General features: G+C 42.9%; 2 protein-coding genes across 14 annotated transcripts in view; one reads left to right on the forward strand and one right to left on the reverse strand.

The window, feature by feature from the left end:
* Med12l (mediator complex subunit 12L) overlaps positions 1 to 21282 on the reverse strand; it is a 310727-nt gene that overhangs the window by 210395 nt on the left and 79050 nt on the right. For all 13 annotated transcript variants that reach the window (XR_005974940.1, XM_041659476.1, XM_041659477.1 and 10 more), the window contains 5 exons: positions 17898 to 18029; positions 16031 to 16157; positions 12156 to 12352; positions 10844 to 10948; positions 9970 to 10146 (listed from right to left, as the gene is read on the reverse strand). Coding sequence is in view for 12 of the 13 variants with exons in the window: in XM_041659476.1 (XP_041515410.1) it covers positions 9970 to 10146; positions 10844 to 10948; positions 12156 to 12352; positions 16031 to 16157; positions 17898 to 18029 (738 nt within the window). In the remaining variant the exon portion in view is untranslated. The remainder of the gene's footprint in view (positions 1 to 9969; positions 10147 to 10843; positions 10949 to 12155; positions 12353 to 16030; positions 16158 to 17897; positions 18030 to 21282) is intronic.
* On the forward strand, positions 1204 to 2585 carry Gpr171 (G protein-coupled receptor 171). Its single transcript, XM_041659488.1, has one exon. It carries the CDS (start codon positions 1222 to 1224, stop codon positions 2179 to 2181), a length of 960 nt encoding a protein of 319 aa, XP_041515422.1. The 5' UTR covers positions 1204 to 1221; the 3' UTR covers positions 2182 to 2585.

Raw genomic sequence — 21282 nt, forward strand, 5'->3', positions numbered from 1 at the left:
GTTCTCTACTATGAAAGTTAGAAGGGGCTTTTGCTCCGTTTTGCTTTAGATTAGACAAGGTCTCATGGATACCAGGCTGGCCTTGCCATTTAGCCAAAGAAGAGCTTAAACGAGCGTTCCTCCTGAGTGACGGGATTATAAATGAGTACCAGCAGGTCCAATCAACGTACAAGTTTTAATACAGGTACAACTGACCCATTCTTGAAAAATGCTGTAACCAATAAATATAGACCCCTGTTCTAGAAGCTTTAAGAGTCACTTTCACAGACCTACTAAAAACACTTCGTAGAAAAAGTTACAGCCATTATGTTCAACAAAGTACCTGTCAAACTCCAACAATACAACTTTTTCCATTAGAATCTTAAAAAGTAAAAAGAAACAGAAGAAAGTAATTTCATTAACATAGCAAGCATAATATAAGAAAAAAAAATATCCGATGGGTACTCAGACTTAAAAATGGCAACTAAATTCAATTTGGAAGATGTTCAGCATTTACGGTGTTCACCAGGCACACACGGCTGGAGGCCACAATGCTGGCTTCACAGGTGTATACCATTATGAAACCGGAACACGATGAGAGCGATAGTAGGCATCAATTCAGAACCAGGGCCTAACCCTTCAACTCCTCCCATTGAAAATAAGAGACAAAATTTTTTTATTTCTAAAAATCTATTAAGAGGATTCAAAACACAGGACCTGCTTTCAAAATAACAATATAAAAAACCTTTGTTCCATTTACTGTCATCTCTTTTCTCCAACCAGCCTAGGTTCTGGCAGCAAAAGCTACAAAACCTACAAAAAGAAAGCAGAAAGCTACATTGAACTCTTTTTCAGACAAAACCACAGGACCTTCCTCTCTCTACTTCCCAGAACCTCTGGTCACTTACCTCCTCTGCAAAGAAATTTCACCCTCAACTGGTCACAGACAGCATGCAATACAAACCCACAAGGTCAAAAACATCCCTTCCTAAGAGCAAATTTACTTGGGATTTCCTGAAAGTCACAGAAATCAGACAATGGAGAATTGGGGACGATCTAAGCTGTACCCACTAGCCCAGTGAAACTCTTCCTAAGAACTAGAAAGACCATGACATTTTGAGTACAAATGTTTCTTTTAAAAAAGTATTTCCTAATTTTAGTTACTAACATCTCCCTCCTACTCTTTTTAACAGAGCCGTGGACAGTTGTTTTTAAATACTGAACTCAAGCTTATCTCCGAAGATGACAAATAGTTCACTGTTCTGTCCAGTTTACAGCGATCTGGAACCATTTACATACTTTTTTTATTTAGTTTTCCTCATTGGAATCATTGGAAGTTGTTTTGCAACATGGGCTTTTATACAGAAAACCACAAATCACAGGTGTGTGAGCATATACTTAATCAACCTGCTTACAGCTGATTTCCTGCTCACTCTGGCATTGCCAGTAAAAATTGTTGTTGACTTGGGTGTGGCACCCTGGAAGCTAAAGATATTCCACTGCCAAGTAACAGCCTGCCTTATTTATATCAATATGTACCTCTCTATCATCTTCTTAGCCTTTGTCAGCATTGACCGCTGTCTTCAGTTAACACACAGCTGCAAAATATACCGCATACAGGAACCCGGATTTGCAAAGATGATATCGACTGTCGTGTGGCTCATGGTCCTTCTCATAATGGTGCCGAACATGTTGATTCCCATCAAGGACATCAAAGAAAAGTCAAACGTAGGTTGCATGGAGTTCAAAAGGGAGTTTGGAAGAAACTGGCATCTGCTGACAAATTTTATATGTGTGGCAATATTCTTAAACTTCTCGGCCATCATTTTGATATCCAACTTCCTTGTAATTCGGCAGCTCTACAGGAACAGAGACAACGCAGACTGTGCAAACGTGAAGACGGCTCTAGCCAACATTCTCTTGGTGACGGTCAGTTACATCATCTGCTTTGTTCCGTACCACGCTGTCAGGATCCCGTACACCCTCAGCCAGACAGAGGTCATATCTGATTGCTCAACTAGGATCTCCCTCTTCAAAGCCAAAGAGGCCACACTGCTCCTGGCTGTGTCCAATTTGTGTTTTGATCCAGTCCTGTACTATCATCTCTCAAACGCATTTCGACTGAAGGTCACTGAGACTTTTGCCTCACCTAAAAAGGCTAAGGCTCAGAAAGAAAACTCAAGATGTGAAAGTGATGTTTAAAACACGGGGTTTCGCATACCAGCCCTGCTTTCTGACTGAACCACAAAGCTGGTCATAGTTTTCACAGATAAAAGTAGTTAATGATAAAAGCTGCTGATGGCTAGCAAACATGGACTGGTTCCTGTGGGAAGTCCTTTTCTCAATACAAGCCCGCCCTGTCCTCACACAGTAGCTGGTATTCTTTAGCCCAAATATCTGCACAGGAAAGTTACCAGAGCACGTTGAACCAAGGTCAACCTGGATGACCAAAGTGAGGAGAGCCAGGGCAGAGACTCTGAGACTCATTGCAATGGCTGCAACTCACTTCTTGATGAAAACATGCCAATTAATCTGCATCTAAGCTGCCAGGAAACTCGTCAGCAACACATCCTTAAAGGTCTTCCGCAACCTAAAAAATAAAGACATCAAAATACCCGCAATGTCTTCATTTTTATCCTACCACTTTGAAAGTTAGCAAATGCGCTATTCAGTAGTCCTACTTTTAACATCTCATTTTTTGTAGCAGTAACAACTTTTAGTTATAAAAAGTTAACAGTGACAGAACTCGGATCACAGTGGTTAATTCCACATCCTGGAGGTTGAGGTCAAAGGATTGTTATGAGTTTGTGACTAGCATTGGCTAGTGAATTGCAAGCCATCCTGGTCTATAAAATGAGACCCTATTCCTAATTAATTTTAAAAGGGGGTTGCAAATACATGGGGTATGTTTTTAAGAACACGAGGGAGCTGTTAAATTATGTTAATTGTTGAAACTGTTTTGGAAGTGAAAATCCACATCAAAGGTGTTAGAAATATAAGACTAGCCAAAGAATCTTAAAGTAGAGACAAGGACTCATCACTAGGCCATGCTAGGAACATAGACTAGATTAGATCATGGTACCTCTTAAATCTAGACACATGGCCAATCAGAAAGAATCTGCAGTACAAAGTACAAGTCACTCCAGCTGTGAGCACATCCTCCCTATCGCTAATACATACCCAGGTGAGGCACGGCATTGAATAAACTTACTAGGAAAATCAGAAAAGTACTGATCAGCATGAATGAGGTTTCAGTTTGTGTTTTGGTCTAGTTCCCTCTCTCTTCGTGTGTGTGTGTGTGTGTGTGTGTGTGTGTGTGTGTGTATTGGGGGTAGGGGATGGGGAGGACACCATGACCTCCTACAGCTTGCTGTATGTAGCACTAAGCTCACTATGTAGTCACACATAATCTTAAACTCCTGATCTTCCTCCGTCTACCTCCCAAATTCCAGGATTATAGACATGTGCTACCAAAGGCAGCTCTTCTGTGTGTATTTGTAACATTACAAAAAAAACCCACATAAAATAGTTAATAATGGGCTAGAGAGACAGCTCAGCAGCTAAAAGCATTTGTTAGTCTTGCAGAGGACCCAGGTTCAGTCCCCAGCACCCCATATCAGGAGGCTCACAATTGCTTGTAACTCCACTTGCAGATCCAAAACCCTCTTCTCGCCTCCTCCGGTACCGGATATGCTGATGGTACACATGCACACATGCAAGCACTCACACATATCCACATCAAATAAATAAATCTAGGAAGGGAGGGAGGGAGGGAGGGAGGGAGGGAGGGAGGGAGGGCAAGCAGGCAGGCCGGGGTGGCACACACATGCCTTTGATCCACATGGAAGGTAGAGGCAGGTGAATCTCTGTGAGTTTGAGGCCAACTACCTAGAACAGGTAGTTCTAGGACAGCCAAGGCTACATAAAGAAACCCTACCTAAAAAATAGAAAAGAAGAAGATGAAGAAGAAGAAGAAGAAGAAGAAGAAGAAGAAGAAGAAGAAGAAGGAGAGAGTGAGAAAGGGAGGGAGGGACAAAGGACTACATTGCAATAGTGATGAGTGATGGTGACTCTGGCCTAGATGTGGTAGCACATGCCTGAAATACCACACGTGGGAGCGGAGGCATCCGAGAAAGAAGTATTACAAGCCTGTACAGATTTTATAGCCGTGTGTGCTCGTGCACACACACACATACAGGAGAGGGTTGGGGAGGAAAGGAGGGAGGGAGGATGAATGTGTTCTTAGATTGCAGTATTATTTTTGTACTTCAACAATTAGTTTCAAAGTCCTGTGTATAAGTTCACAAATACATTCTTGGTCTGATGAAAGTAATTTAAAAAGCACTAATTGTCTATATTTTAAAAAGAAACATCTAACAGCAGTTTCTGGAAAGTATCCATGACAGGAACTCCAATCATTACGACATGTCTGACACCCTGTACATCCTTGCCGGGTTACAGGCGAGCGAGCAGAACACATACACAATAGAACAACATTCCCCCAGAACACATACACAATAGAACAACATCCCCCCCCCACAGCCCCCGCTCTGGTGAGCAGATCAAAACAGCCATGAAACAGAATGCTCAGTACAATTTTTGAATCTTTGCTCAAGGAGCCCTTTATGCTCCCTCCTTGGTCGATGTGACACAAGGTGGGTTCATTTTTCAGACTGGCCCACAGTCTACAGGCATTTTCTTGAGGAATGATTAATGTGGAAGGGGCCATGCCACCCTGGGCAGTGCCTAGAGGTATATGAGAACTGGCTGAGCAAAAAAAGAAAGAAAGAAAGAAAGATAGAAGGAAGGAAGGAAGGAAGGAAGGAAGGAAGAAGCATCCTCCGTGGCCTCTTCTTCAGTTCCTAGCTCGATTTCTGCCCTAATTCCCTCCTTCGTGATAGACTGCAATCACCGGTGAAATGAAGCAAACCTTTTTTTAGATAAGTGCCACATACCAAAGCTAAACCAAAACCAGGTGAACGATCTAAATAGGCCTGTTAGTCGCGAAGAACTAGAAACCGTTATCAAAAATCTACCTTCCAAAAAAAGCCCAGGACCAGATGGTTTCAATGCAGAATTCTACCAGAACTTCCAAGAAGAGCTAATACCTATACTCCTTAATGTATTTCACAATATAGAAACAGAAGAGTCATTGCCAAATTCCTTTTATGAAGCTACAGTTACCCTGATACCAAAACCACACAAAGACCCAACCAAGAAAGAGAATTACAGACCTATCTCACTCATGAATATCGACGCAAAAATTCTCAATAAAATACTGGCAAACCGAATCCAAGAACACATTAGAAAAATTATCCATTATGATCAAGTAGGCTTCATCCCAGAGATGCAGGGCTGGTTCAACATACGCAAATCTATCAATGTAATCCAGCATATAAATCAACTGAAAGAAAAAACCCATATGATCATTTCATTAGATGCTGAAAAAGCATTTGACAAAATTCAACACCCCTTTATGATAAAAGTCTTGGAGAGATTAGGGATACAAGGGTCATACCTAAATATAATAAAAGCTATTTACATCAAGCCGTCAGCTAACATTAAATTAAATGGAGAAAAACTCAAAGCCATCCCACTAAAATCAGGAACACGACAAGGATGTCCACTCTCTCCATACCTCTTCAATATAGTGCTTGAAGTTCTAGCAATAGCAATAAGACAACATAAAGGGATCAAGGGGATTCGTATCGGAAAAGAAGAAGTTAAGCTCTCGTTATTTGCAGATGATATGATAGTATACATAAGCGACCCCAAAAACTCTACCAAAGAACTCCTACAGCTGATAAACACCTTTAGTAATGTGGCAGGATACAAGATCAACTCCAAAAAATCAGTGGCCTTCCTATACACTAAGGATAAAGAAACAGAGAGGGAAATTAGAGAAGCATCACCTTTCACGATAGCCACAAATAGCATAAAATATCTTGGGGTAACTCTGACCAAGGATGTGAAAGATCTATTTGACAAGAACTTTAAGTCTTTGAAGAAAGAAATTGAAGAGGACACCAGAAAATGGAAAGATCTCCCTTGCTCCTGGATTGGGAGGATCAACATAGTAAAAATGGCAATTCTACCAAAAGCAATCTATAGATTCAATGCAATCCCCATCAAAATCCCATCAAAATTCTTCACAGATCTGGAGAAGACAATCATCAACTTTATATGGAAAAACAAAAAACCCAGGATAGCCAAAACAATCTTATACAACAAAGGAGCGTCTGGAGGCATTACCATCCCTGACTTCAAACTCTACTACAGAGCTACAGTATTGAAAACAGCTTGGTATTGGCATAAAAACAGAGAAGTCGACCAATGGAATCGAATAGAAGACCCTGACATTAACCCACAAACCTATGAACACCTGATTTTCGATAAAGGAGCTAAAAGTATACAATGGAAAAAAGAGAGCATCTTCAACAAATTGTGCTGGCAAAACTGGATGTCAACCTGTAGAAGAATGAAAATAGATCCATATCTATCACCATGCACAAAACTCAAGTCCAAATGGATTAAAGACCTCAATATCAGTCTGAACACACTGAACCTGATAGAAGAGAAAGTGGGAAGTACTCTACAACACATGGGCACAGGAGACCACTTCTTACATAGAACCCCAGCAGCACAGACATTAAGGACCTCATTGAATAAATGGGACCTCCTGAGACTGAGAAGCTTCTGTAAAGCAAAGGACACTGTCGCTAAGACACAAAGGCAACCCACTAACTGGGAGAAGATCTTCACCAACCCCGCAACTGACAAAGGTCTGATCTCCAAAATATATAAAGAACTCAAGAAACTAGACCGTAAAAGGCTAACCAACCCAATTATAAAATGGGGCATTGAGCTGAACAGAGAATTCTCAACAGAAGAACTTCAAATGGCCAAAAGACACTTAAGGTCATGCTCAACTTCCTTATCGATCAGGGAAATGCAAATCAAGACAACTTTAAGATACCATCTTACACCTGTCAGAATGGCGAAAATCAAAAACACCAATGATAGCCTTTGTTGGAGAGGTTGTGGAGAAAGGGGTACACTCATCCATTGCTGGTGGGAATGCAAACTTGTGCAACCACTATGGAAAGCAGTATGGCGGTTTCTCAGGAAATTCGGGATCAACTTACCCCTGGACCCCGCAATACCACTCTTGGGAATATACCCAAGAGAGGCCTTATCATACAACAAAAGTATATGCTCTACTATGTTCATAGCAGCATTGTTTGTGATAGCCAGAACCTGGAAACAACCTAGATGCCCTTCAATGGAAGAATGGATGAAGAAAGTATGGAATATATACATATTAGAGTACTACTCAGCAGTAAAAAACAAGGACTTCTTGAATTTTGCATACAAATGGATGGAAATAGAAAACACTATCCTGAGTGAGGTAAGCCAGACACAAAAAGAGGAACATGGGATGTACTCACTCATATTTGGTTTCTAGCCATAAACCAAGGACATTGAGCCTATAATTAGTGATCCTAGAGAAGCTAAATAAGGAGAACCCAAAGAAAAACATATAGGCATCCTCCTGAATATTAACCTTCAGCAAGCGATGAAAGGAGACAGAGACAGAGACCCACATTGGAGCACAGGACTGAATTCTCAAGGTCCAAATCAGGAGCAGAAGGAGAGAGAGCACGAGCAAGGAACTCAGGACCGTGAGGGGTGCACCCACACACTGAGACAATGGGGATGTTCTACTGGGAACTCACCAAGACCAGCTGGCCTGGGTCTGGAAAAGCCTGGGATAAAACCGGACTCTCTGAACATAGCGGACAATGAGGACTACTGAGAACTCAAGAACAATGGCAATGGGTTTCTGATCCTACTGCACGTACTGGCTTTGTGGGAGCCTAGGCAGTTTGGATGCTCAACTTACTAGACATGGATGGAGGTGGGGGGTTCCTTGGACTTCCCACAGGGCAGGGAACCCTGATTGCTTTTCGGGCTGGGGGGGACTTAATTTGGGGAGGGGGAGGGAAATGGGAGGCGGTGGCTGGGAAGAGACAGAAATCTTTAATAAATAAATAAATTAAAAAAAAAAGAAATGAAGCAAACCTGTGGAATGAAGCAAACCTTTTCCTTTTGGTGGTGGTTATCACAGCAGCAGATAGCAAACTAGAATAAAAGTTAACCAAAAACTGGACCCAAAGGTGGCGTAGCAGGTAAGAATGCTTCCCGTGCAATCATGACGACCTAAGTTTAGATCTCAGAATCCATGTAAAAAGCCAGGAATTGCCACTCACTCCTGTACCCCAGGACTGTAGGGAGCAGAGAGTAAGGTCACTGGAGTCCAGTGGCCACCAGCTTCGTTCTAGCTACCGTAAGAAACCTGTGTCAAATGGAGAAGCATTACGTGGTACACACTCCTCTGGCCCCCGTGAATGTGTGCACAGGTGAACATACTTGCATACACACTCAACCCACAATATACACCTTATATGCGTGCATAAGCACACACAAAAAAAATATTAAAATTAAAATTAGATCCTTTAACAGCTGTCAAGGGGCGTTGTCCAGCAGCACTTCTCTCTAAGGAGATAGACAAGGTCACGTGAACAACACAACAAAGAAGTCGATTTTGGGTACCTGTTCAGATCCCAGAAGCACAGAGAAGGCAGACAGACTGTAACATCTGCTTACACAGGCCAGTGCATGTAAGTCTCAACTACTTCCAGCACTTCACTGTATTGTTTTATACTTTGCTGGGGTTTTTTTTGGTTTTGTTTCTTGAGACAGAGTTTCTGTGTAGCTCTGCCTGTCCCAGAATTTACTTTGTAGACCAGGCTGGCCTCAAACTCACAGAGATCCACCTGCCTCTGTGTCTCCCTAGTGCTGGGATCAAAGGCGTGTGCCACTACTGCCAAGATTACACTTAATATTTCAAAACAACCCCAAGACATGATAGCTCATGCATGAATATGCCAGAAACATCTGGAATACATAAGGCCAACCTCTCCTCTACCACAAATGGACTGCCAGTTTACTCTGCTGTACTGCAAGCTGGTGACAGAAAGAACCATAGAAAATTACTGATAATATTCCGAGATGCACAACAAAGGATTCTGTAAATTTTTTTTTACATAGCATAAGCACACAAACAAAAAGGGCATTTTAACTGACATAAGACAAAAAAAATATGAACTTAATCAATTTGAGTCATTTAGGTAGATATTCCAAAATATCAACTATATTTAGTTTTCACAAAATCCTCAGCTTCCTGCCCAAAACTTGTAAGTGTCCAAAGCATTCAGGAAACAGTTACCCGAAAAATTAAAAATGTCTCAGCTTTTAGCCCAATGTTCATTACAACCATCAAAAATATTCTCGTCTCTCTTAGGGATAAACACTTCACTACTTAAGACTTCAACACACAGTTCCTGCCACGCTCTCTTCAGGTGCTACCTAAGCTTTGAATCCACCAAGTCTAAAGCCAAGCCCACCCCACCTACCAACCCTGTCATCAACTCAGAAACACCTCCTCAGTGACTCACTTTGAAAACAGAAGGGACCCAGAATGACAAAAGCCTGCCTGTTAGTGACACAAAGGTTTCCACCCAATTGCTAAACTGGCCCTAAATTCTTACTCATCTGTAAAATGCAAAAAGTACCAATACTCAAACAATATGAGTGAAAAAAAATTAACCCGCAAACGACTTTCAAATTAAAGTAGGAAACATATCTAGGCATTACTTGTAGTCACTCAAATCCTTTTAATATAAGGATATTGATATTGGGAATTCTATTAAATCTAATTAGTGACCAATAATCACACCATAACATCCAAGCTATTATCTGTATACACAGGCCATATGATCCAAATTACAGCCATCAAACCAACAGCGCAAAGTTTCACCTGACATCGTTACGTGTGAGCGGACGAGCGGGTGGGTAATCCGACAGCCAAGTCACTAATGACCACGCAATGAACTCATCCTGGTACATGCCGATGGAACCGTGACTTACCAGAGGTATGGGAAAGTGGGTTGCGTACTGCAGGTGGCGGAGGAGGTCGTAATTTGACGGAAAGATCAACTCCCTTGTTTTTTCTCTCTTCAGCAGTTTCTCACCATTAACCGACATTCTTCGGCTCAGGGAAGGGTTGGCATTCTCACAGGACTCTCCAGGCATGGGAGAGAAAATCTATGTCATGTAAAAACAAATATTAGACATCATTAATGAAGAGGGCCCAGCCACTGTGCCACGTACCAGAACGTCAGACACAAGACGCTCACAAAATAATGATCAGAAAGATAAGTAGAAATTCTATTAATTTCTACAAAATTAAATCAGAAAATGAAAATCACACATGAGAAAAGCAAGTGGGGGGAGAGTGGTCAAACCAGTAAGAGGACTGGCCATGCAAGCAAACTTAAAAGTGTTAACCTCAAAGGGTTACATTTCCTCCAAAAACACATGCTTAATAACACTTAATAAGATTAATCCATAGATAAATATTCCAAAATGTACAAACAATGCTTTTATAAACAGTAAGATTCATGAAAAACACATTACACTGAGAGATGGTAGAAAAATGAATGAGTCATACCGCTATTCTTTAGAAACTCGATGTACACCCCCACACTCCCCAGAGAGGATGATCCCAAAATGAAAGTGTCAAAGCCAGTCAGCTTTGTAGCCTTTTCAAAGGGGGCAAAGCGGACCGGCAGTGAGGCTGGCCTGAGACAGAACAACCACAGGCAAGCAGGTGACTTAGTGAAGGTGATATCGCCATCACAAGTGAATCATTCCAGCACACCAGGCAAGAAACAAAAGGATGGAGACAAGCTGGGGAGGGGTGGTGGGTTAGCTGCCAATGAGAACCAAAGGTTGAACCTACTGGAAACTCAGAACCAAAGTCACTTTTAAAGTCACTCTTGTCTACTTCGTCAAAAATGTGAGCGGTTCCTGAGCCGAGGCCCATGTGCGCCATGATACTGTGTTCCTGGTGAGTGCCGGAAAAAGAAAGCCGCGTTGTTAAAAGCTGCAGTTTAAAAGCCGGAGGTTGAAAGATGACAGGAAGTTGTTCAGCGTCCTGTCTGTCACTCTCACTGTCTACTCCTCTAAAAGATTTAAAGGAAACTTGAAGGCCTGCATTGTGTGTTAGAGTCACAATCTGTCCCCCGTGAAGAGAAGGCCTTAACTCCCATGATGTTTTAAAGGAAGAGCACAGAGCTTCTTCTTCTTTTTTTTTTTATTAACTATGAAAGCTCAACCTATAGCTTAGGCTTTTCCCACTAGCTCTTTTATTTATTTATTTATTTATTTAGGATTTCTGCCTTCTCCCTGCAACCGCTTCCCATTTCCCTCCCCCTCCCCCGATCAAGTCCCCCTCCCTCATAAAACAAATCGGCCACAACTTCTTTCACTGAGCTATTTCCAATAATAATATTAAAAAAAATGAGATTCTTAAAGATCCAAGAATAAAATGAGATGTTTTAAAAAACAAACAAATATACCTACAACTTTAAATAAGCATAGCATAAGAGTACCTGGCAAATTCATATTTAATAACAGAAATAAAGCTGTAATTTGAGTACTCCCAGAGTGTCATCAATTTCCACTGCTTCTCCCTGTCACCTAAATCATTTTATCTTGAAATTTTAAATATCTGGGACAATGTCTAGAATGTCAGAACCTGACAGAACGCCGTACAGTCATCAAACCCACAGCAGAAATCGCTGCAAAGAACAATCTACCCTATTTTAGAAAGAGATTAAATTTTGAGAAGAAAATCTGTGTTATTAAGAACGAGGGACTCTCCCTCTATTTGGCCAAGAGTGGTGTAGGGAGACCCTCCTTGGAATGAAAGCCCAAGGGGTGCGAGAGGAAAACAAGTTCACCTGTGAGGCACAAAACAAAAAGAAAATTTCAGGCTACACACATCTAAAGCTAAAAGCATATCATTTTAAACTCATGAAGAAAAAAAAAACTGTGGTCAGTCTCATCTTTTCAATAACTATACAACGTAGAAAATTCTAGAAGATATATAATCAAATTTGTCGTCTGTGATTGGAGGGGAAATAAACTTTGTAGAGAGAAAGGAACTAAAATCCCATTGTCTTCCCATCACCAAACTGCCTATCTGAAACTGACTCCCCCAGCGGAGTTCACTTTGGGATGAGGTACGGACATCAAGCCCAGGGGTATACCTCCATCTTCATATCATGGTCCTTGGAATAGTGTTCGTCTGCATTCTCCCCTGCAGAGGCAGTGACGGACAGATCTCCTCGCGAGATGAGGGTGCACATGTAGGCATCATGGGAGAAGACGTCGTGGCGGATAAACTCACAGAAGAGCAGCACCAAGTTCACAAACTCCACCTTCTCGCACTCGCTGTTGGGGTCCGCTGCGTGAGAAACAAATGCAGTCAGAGAGTCCTTGGCCAGGCAAAAAATAAAGAGAAGACAACAATCCCTTCAAGGTTTCATAACATTTTCATTAGGAAGGGTAGCAGAGGAGCATACTGGCTGGTTTTATGCCAGCTTAACACAAACGAGAGTCATCAAAGAAGGAGCCTCACTTGAGGAAATGGCTCCCTAAGATCCAGCTGTAAGAAACTGAAAACAACCCAAACAAAGAATGGGTAAAGATAATGTGGTACATTTACACAACCGAGTACTACTCGGCTGTTAAAAATAAAATCAAATCATGAAATGAGCAGGTAAATGAATGTAAACTGGAAAAATCATTGTAAGTGTGATAAGTCAGACAGTCCCGGAAGGACAAACATGTTGTGTATTCAAATTCTATGGGGATATAGTCTGTTAAGGGAAAGGTAATCATGCTACTATCCACAGACCCAGAGAGGTGAAGTAATAAGAGGGGCTCTAAGTTATGCACAAGGAAGGGTCTTCTTCCCTGGAAAATGGAAATAGAAGATATTTTGTGGGCGGATGGGGTGTGGATAGGGATGGGAACAGGAAGGATCCGGTGGGGAGAAGAGAGAACTAGTACTGGGAAAAACGACTAGATTGGGGGGGGGGGGCATTTGGGGGCCCTGTAGAAACTGAGCATAGTGGAAACTCCCTGGAATCTATGAGAGTGACCCTAATGAAGTCTCCCAGTAATGGGGAGTATGGGGCCCAAACTGACAGCTTCTGTAACCAGGCAAGGCTCCCAGCACTGGGACTGGGACATCAACCCTGCCACAAAACCTCTGACCTACAATCTGCCCTGCCTGCAAGATGTACTGGGGTAAAAGTGGTACAATGACTGGTCCAATATGAGGCCCACTTCACAAAAGGGAGCGCATGCCTGGCACTGCCTGGGTAGCCAGGAACAAGAGGTTGGACAGCCTAGAGATCCAGGTTAAGAACAAACCTGATTGGCAAAAAAAAAAAAAAAAACAAGGACATCATTCTTAATGATAACCTGCTCCTGCTATACTCATAGATCAAACCCTAGCCCAACTGTAATCAGAGAGGCTTCATCCGGCAACTGATGGGAGCAGATGCAGAAACTTCACAGCCAAATACTATGCAGAGCCAGGGTAACCCATAGAAGAGGGAGAGGAAGGACGGTGGGAGCCAGAGGGGTTGGGGACACCATGAGACCACAGGCTACAAAATCAACTAAGCAGGGCTCACAGGGGCTCACGGAAACTGCAGCAGTAATCAAAGACCCTGTAGAACTCTGAGCTAGGTCCTCTGTATCTGTGTTATGGTTGTAATAGCTTTGTGTTCTGTGGAACTCCTTAACAGTGGGAGTAATGGGTATCTCTGACTCTTTCATCTGTGCTTGGGACCCTTTTCCTCCTATTGGGTTGTCTCTTCTATCCTTGACATGAGGGCTTGTGCCTCCTCTTGTTGTAATTTGTTACGCCACTTTCAGTTGCTATCCCCCGGAAGACGGCTATTCTTTAAGGGAATAGAGGAGAAGTAGATCTTGGGTAGAAGGGAGGCATGGCAGGGGAGTGGGGGGGGACTGGGAAGAGTGAAGGGTATGGAAACTGAGTGTAACCACAATCATTATATACTATAAAAGTGTCAACGAAAAAATAGTAAGTTCTCCTTTTTGAGTTTCATTCAAACATTGACTAAGGCACCAACGTTTATAAAGCACTGATAGACGGGTTAGTTTCTTTTTAGGGGTGTGTGTGTGTGTGTGTGTGTGTGTGTGTGCGCGCGCACGCATGTGCCATGAGTTTATTTGCACACTGGTCCCCTCAGAGGTGAGGAGAGGGCGTAGGATGCCCTGGAGCTGGAGGTGCAGATGGATGCCAGCTTCCCTTAAAGAATGCTGGGAACCGAGCCTGGGTCCTCTGGAGAACAGTTAAGTGCCTTCTCTCTAGGCCTGATAGGCAGCTTTTTATTGTGCACTATTAACAGGAAAATATGGACCCTATTTACTAAAAACAATTCCAAGCTTATTGATAGTTGTTCCTGAAAAATAAATGACCATGTACTTCATAATGCAAGCCAAAGCCTAGCTGGATTGGTTTCCTTTTATTGCTAACACAATTTGTGGTTATCTTTAAATACATTAAGAGGGCTGCATCTTCGGGGTATATATGTGCACTATTTCAAGTGAGACTTAATGATAGTTTAAATGCTAAAGAGGCAGGCGTGGGGGAGCATCCTATTATGGCTGGTCTTGACTGTAAACTAGATGAGATTTAGCATCGTCATGGAAACAATGCTCTGTGCGTGTCTGTGGGGGAGTTTCCAGATCGTGATAAGTGGGAAGCCCCTGAATGTGGGTAGCACCTTTGCTTTGGCTAAGACACTGGACTGAACCAAATTAAAAACGAGCTGACCACCAAGCTTTGCCCTCTGCCTCCTGAGTGTGGGTGCAGGATGCTTAGCCACCTCAAGCACCTGGATCCCCGACTCCCCACCATGACGGACTGTGTCCTCGGGAAAAGCGAACCTTTCCTTCAACTGCTTTTATCAGGCATCTCCTCACAGCAATGAGAAGAGTGACCGATGCCAACTTGCCATGAAAGAGAGGAGATAAAGGGACACAAGGCAGCAGTCAGCTTGGAAGTTTTTCTCCCCCTCAATTCCTAACCCATCTGTAGAGTTCAGGTTAGGATTTTCAGTATCATAACAATATTCTACAAGCTTTATATCATACCCTTTTAGATGAGCTTAGAAAACTGTACAGCTAAGTCTACAAAGTTAGATGCCTGGCACCATCATTCACATAAACACCAACCCCCAAAATGAACTCATTCAAAAGCTGATGTGCTTCATCCCCTGAAGATGGCTCCTAAGTGTCTCCTCTCACGCTCAATGGAAGGCAGCCTCTTCTCAGGGAAACTGAATGGATCTCTCAGACAGAAAACATGACCCAGAAGGGGCAAAGGACAGACATTCTCCCCAAAGACAATTGAAATGGGTGGACAACTGTGCACCTCCTACATGGCCCAAGATAATTTAGAGCTGCCCAGTCCCGTGCCTGGCTTTCTGCTATCAGGTATCTTCTACCTCTCATCTTCTGGTTTCCTACTTTCAGACCACTTGTTCGGTTCCAATACTTGCTTGCACCAAGGCCATTGGTTCTCAACCTGTGGTCTGAGACCCCTTTGTTGGGCCGCATATCCAATATCAGACAGTTACATTACTATTTATAACAGTAGCAGAATTACAGTTACGAAGAAGCAACAAAGTAACTTTATGGTGTGAGGCACCACTGAGGAACTGTACAGTCAAGGACAGCAGCATTGAGAGCCATTGCCCAGGGCTCTAAGGCCTTCAGAAAACTCAAGGAAAGCCTTGCCTTGTCCCAAAGATCAGCCAAAACAAGATCCCTCTGCAAGACAGTCATAAAAACATGTATTTAGTTTGCTATTTTACCTTCTTTCCACAAATTTCTCCCTTCCCTCCAATACCTATCGCTTCTCACTCTGCCACTTTTGTGTTCTTCTCCATCTTCCATGGGAATACCCTGGAAAAATGGTGAGCAAGCTAACACTGCTCACACAGTGGGAGGGAGGGAGGGAGAGAGGGAGGGAGGGAGGGAGGGAGGGAGGGAAGGAGGGAGGGAAATCCCTCATCAAAAGTGAAATGACTTTTTTACTTACAAAGTGATGGGGCCTGTGTATCTAAAAATCTTAGTAAAACATTCTGGAAAACAGGCAAGCTAGACCCAGCAAGCGAGGCTGAAGAAATTGACTCCTTCTCATCCAGGACTTCCGAGTCACCACATCTCTGAGGTTAAAAACAAACAGAACGGTGCATGAGTACAGTTACAAGAGATGACGATCTGCCAGCTCGGATAAACATCCGAACTCTTAGACAATCAAGGAACTGAGACTTCAGCACCATCTGAAAAACACAGGCCACAGAGAGTATCATTTCCAATAGAGGAAACCAACCTCTCGGCAACAGATCCAAAGAACACCCCGGGGAACGTAATCTGTGTAAGCTGTCATTTCTGTACAGTAAACTCTGCACTATTAGTAGTGCCCCCACTGATTATACAAGACAGTGCAATTTAAATATTCCTTACTCCTAGGCACAACTGCTGGAAACAGCCTAAGTGCAAGTCTACTGCTTTTTCCTGGGCTCTCTGGCACACGGTTATGACTCCGGTTACTGTGTTATGTTTTTGTCAGGAAGATGCCTATAGAATGTGTGGTAGGAGCTGTCAACTGGAAAAGCAAACAGTTCTTCCAAAAACATTCTTTTGCTTATTTTTCATACTTCAACAAAACTGGGACCTCCTGGACTCTCCGTGGCTCAGGAAACATCTAGAAAAGCCCTATGGAGAGCCAGATCATCTATTCACGCCACAACTTGAGAAGCCCAATGCAGAACCCAGGCCAGGACGGACAAGGTCACTGTTGTCAAGCTGGCGTTCTGACAGGGACATCATCGACTTTCACTGGTGCTGCAGTGAGGAAAACGATGTGGATATGGTCACAGGGCAATGGCAGACTTTCCGTCACCTAGGAAACGTCATGTTACCTAAGGATGTCCCACAGGAAGATGCTTAATTAAACACCAGTGCTCTGTGGAGGGACAGTGGACAAGAAAATGTTCAGGAGCACAATTTGCCACCCAGAAGGGACAGCCAGAGCAAAGGCCTGAAAACAAAAGTAAGTTGTATGTGGTGAGGGGACAGACAACCAAGATCAGGGTGAGAATTGTAGCCCCCAGGACAACAGGTTCCAGATATTGTAGGAAAAGGTGGGTAGGGCAAGCAACAGGAAGTTCTGTGGGTCTTAGAAACTCTGTCTGCCTTAGGAAGGGAGAACTACGATCAGGCCCATTTACACTTCTAGAAGCGCACTCTGGGGTCTGGTAGAGGAAAGGGGAGAGCACCGTGAAGCAGAACCGCATGGGAGGCTACAAGTCATCAGGGTGCAGCAGCTCACACACATTCCCTTGGCCACTGGGCTAATATTTACTTTAAAAATGTTCACTTAACCCGGCTGTGGGGGCACACACCTTTAATACCAGCACTGGGGAGGCAGAGGAGGGTGGAACTCTGACGTCGAGGCCAGCTTGGTCTAGAGAGAGAATCCAACGACAGCCAGAGCTACACAGAGAAACCCTGTTTAGAAAAAAAACAAAAAAAAACAAAAAAAGAAACAAAGGAAGGAAGGAAGGAAGGAAGGAAGGAAGAAAAGAAAAAGGGAGGGAGGGAAGGGGGAGGGAAGAAGGATTCATAAAATATGAACCTCAGTGTCACAAAACTGGGTTTCTTTGTTCTTTTCAGATGTTAAAATTTAACTTTAATAGATACAGTTCTTAATTATTCTCAAACTCAAATTATTCAGTGTCTACTTAGATCCTACTACCAGTCTTGAGAAGATGACATATCCCTCCCACGCCTTTCTCAAGACAAAGAAAGCTAACATAATACAGAGAAGGGCCAAGATGTCCCTCCTTGGAGCAGTATTTTAAGCCTACATCAGGAATAAGTAGAGAGAAGACTGGACCTACCTCTGCCTCGATCTCTGCTTGCCTTTTCTCCAGGAGTTTCGCCACGGCCATGGCCCTGTGCTTGCCAGATCGTTTGCAGCTCACGGCCCACTCACATAACAACGTCACCACCGCTTCGTCATTGGGGGCGACCTAGTGACCAAGAAAAATGCACCAACCGTATCACAATGATGCAAGCGAGGGCTACCTACACCTTGAAGCTTCATTCCCAAGTTCTACTAGCAGATATTTTCAAGTTGTTTTAACTTAGCAATAAAAAAAAAAATCACTTAAAATTCACCACGGTGTGTAACAACTCCAAGAAAGCCAGAGTTTCCTTAAAGAGGCCTTGACGCTCTAGTATTGAGTTTCACATCCGCACAGGGAAACGACCACCGGACTCTGAGAGCCGCTGCTAAAAAGCCCACATACCCAACTCCACGGTTAGGTGGTCAGCATGTGGACTGATCTGTTTGTCGTGTAATCCCATCAGACTTCGCCATTAGTGAGAAATTAGGAGAAACAAACCATGTGTGGCCCACCGCGCTATAAACCACAACCATGAAGAGGGGAAGCCAAGCATCCAAAGAAACAAAACCTGCAGGCAGACCTGGTCAGCAAATCGCCCTGGCTACATGCAGAGCGGTGTCAGTCCGGGGACGGACTCCAGCGACTGAGGAGGAGGAGAGGGTTTGGTTTCAGGGACCCAAGGGACATGAAACATAGATGGTGGGATTGAGGGGTGACAGAAGAGAAAGCGGGCCTCTGCTGTCACCTTTGCTTTACAGCATCCATGCCAGGACTGCAACCTTCTGGCCACAAGACTGCAGTATTTCTCGTGAGCATACACATTATGATAGGAAAAGTAGAGGACCGCAGTGTTAGCACTGAAACACAGCACTGGACAGTCCCCACACTTTAGAACTCATAAGCTCAAGTACGGTTATGATACAGTTATGAGAGCAATCCCAGGAAGCATAATCACTCACATAAACCAAGGCTTACGGACCCTGACATGGATAGGATTCCAGAATGAAAATGGATGAGGAGCTGTCGATACTAGCAGTCCATTCAAATCCTAAACCTCTTATTTCCCTTTCCTAGCAGGTATCAATTACAAATACTTCTTGACTAGAGGGAGGACTTAGGGTCTACTTCCCTGCTCAGAGCTGGGGTTCTGTCCAGCTCGAACCTGTAAAGGTCTGGTGCCTGCTGTCACTGTCTGTGAGATCCGACGTGCATCCGTTACACCTGGAAGACACTGTTTTCCTGAAACCCTCCACCACCTTTGGCTCTTACAATGTCTTTTCTTCCATATAGATCCCTGAGACTTAAGATGAGCAGACATTCCATTTAGGGCTGACTGTTCAAAGTCTCTCACTCTCTACACATTGTGCAGTTATGGGTCTCTGTGTTATTACCCAGCTCCCACGGGAAGTTTCGCAGATATGGATTGAGCAATGCACGCTTCTATGGTTACAGCAATATGTCACTGGGAGACATTTTATTGCTTTGTTCATTTAGCAAAATAACACAGTAGGTTTTCTCCTAGGCCTGTAACCTATCTCGTCTCAGGTCCCAGGTCACTCAGTGTCGGGCATCCACACTCCAGGGAAAGCCACATACATGTCCAGGAATAGCTGGCTAACACAAAATAAACTCCATGTTTTGAGGAGTTGTTTTTTGGTGTTGTTAGATTTTTTTTTCTTACTGCTCTTATTGTTTGCTTTGATTTTCATTTCTTGGGGGGTTTAGATTTTAGATTTAGTAGGTCTTTTGTTTGTTTTGTTTGTTTGCTTGCTTGCTTTGCTTTGAGAAAGAGAGCACACAGGCACACCTGAAGTTGGTTAGGTAGGGAGATGAAAAGGATCTGAGAAGAGTTGGGAGAGGAGAAAACAAGGTCAAAATATACTGTATGAACGCATTTTTAAAACTTAAAATGCTCTAAGACTTTTCTCCAATGTTTTTAAATTTTCTCTACATATGTACTGTTATTATTTTGGCAGACACCTTAAAGGGAGCTCTAGGTCTCTTAATTTAAGAGACCCAGTGCCTACAGTGTACAAGCAAGAGGGATGGATGCAATGAAAGGCAGGAAGACATCCTCTACAAATGAGAAGGCAATATTAGTGAAAAGCTGAGCCCAGAGGAGAGAGGAGCTCTATAAGGCCATTCAATGAGGGAATAGTCCTGGAAAGGTTCAGTATAGGACATAACGAAGACATTTATATTTTGATAGTCTCAATGCTCACAGCATTTTAATCTAGATGGAAGAACTACAGTTTCATCTGATACTTTTAGAGTACAAAAGAAAAGTATTATTTTAAAAGAGAAAGGACCTGGGCCATGAAGAAAAATGACAGGCTTTCTGATAAACAACAATAAATGTAACAGACAGAAAAGCCCTATTCAAATACAACAAAAATCAAATACCCTACTACAAACTTTGGGTATAACCCCTACTCTCGTGACTACTGTGTATCGGACATTGTGTTCTGCCCTAATTAGGTGTGACCTCATTTCACACAGAAGCCTGAAAATAGCTACTGTTCAAGATATGGTGAGAAATAAAGACCAGCATCCTTTGTCTATCCCAGAACAAACCCTCCAAACTACCAAACTCTGAATCACCCATGGCTGGCCACAAGGTAATCCCATCTCTGCTTGCTATTTACAAGCAGCTGGTAACAACTGAAGCACATTCCAGATCCTTCATTAAAATCCAAGTTCATTCATTCTGTATAACTTAACAACAACAACAACAACTATGTCACTATTCAGATCAGAAAGCTGGGTTTCATCTTTCTCCAAAACCCACACCCCAACTATAAATTCCTTGGCCACCCCCTCCTGTTGCACCTGATTGTCCCTGTAGTTCCCTAGAGCTCCAGAGAACTGACTTCAACTCTATAATGAGGCTCAGGGATCCTTGCTGACCAGAGAGATTCTAAGAATGCATTTAGGTTGTCCTACAACCAAATTTCTAAAAGCCTGCTGTATACTGTGAATATGTTTTATTACCATTAATTAATAAAGAAGCTGCTTTGGCCTATGGCAGGGCAGAATATAGCTAGGCTGGAAACTAAACAGATACAGGGAGAAAGAAGGTAGAGTCGAGAGAGACACAAGTAGTTGCCGGAGAACCAGGATATGAAGTAACAAGTCATGAGCCTCATGGTAAAATATAAACTAATAGAAATGGTTCCTTTAAATTGTAAGATCTAATTAATAATAAGTCTGAGCTAATAGGCCAAATAGTATGTAATTAATTAATATTAAACCTCTGAGTGGTTATTTTAAAAGTGGCTATGGGACCAGGCAGGATGAGAGACCTCCAGTTACAACATCATCAATCAAAAATTAATCAAAGTAATTTTACACAAGTCCATAAAAGGCTGAAAATGCA

Source organism: Microtus oregoni, unplaced genomic scaffold (assembly GCF_018167655.1).
Source record: "Microtus oregoni isolate MIOR12 unplaced genomic scaffold, Mior012 000010F_ref0000083, whole genome shotgun sequence".
Taxonomy (NCBI): Eukaryota; Metazoa; Chordata; class Mammalia; order Rodentia; family Cricetidae; genus Microtus; species Microtus oregoni.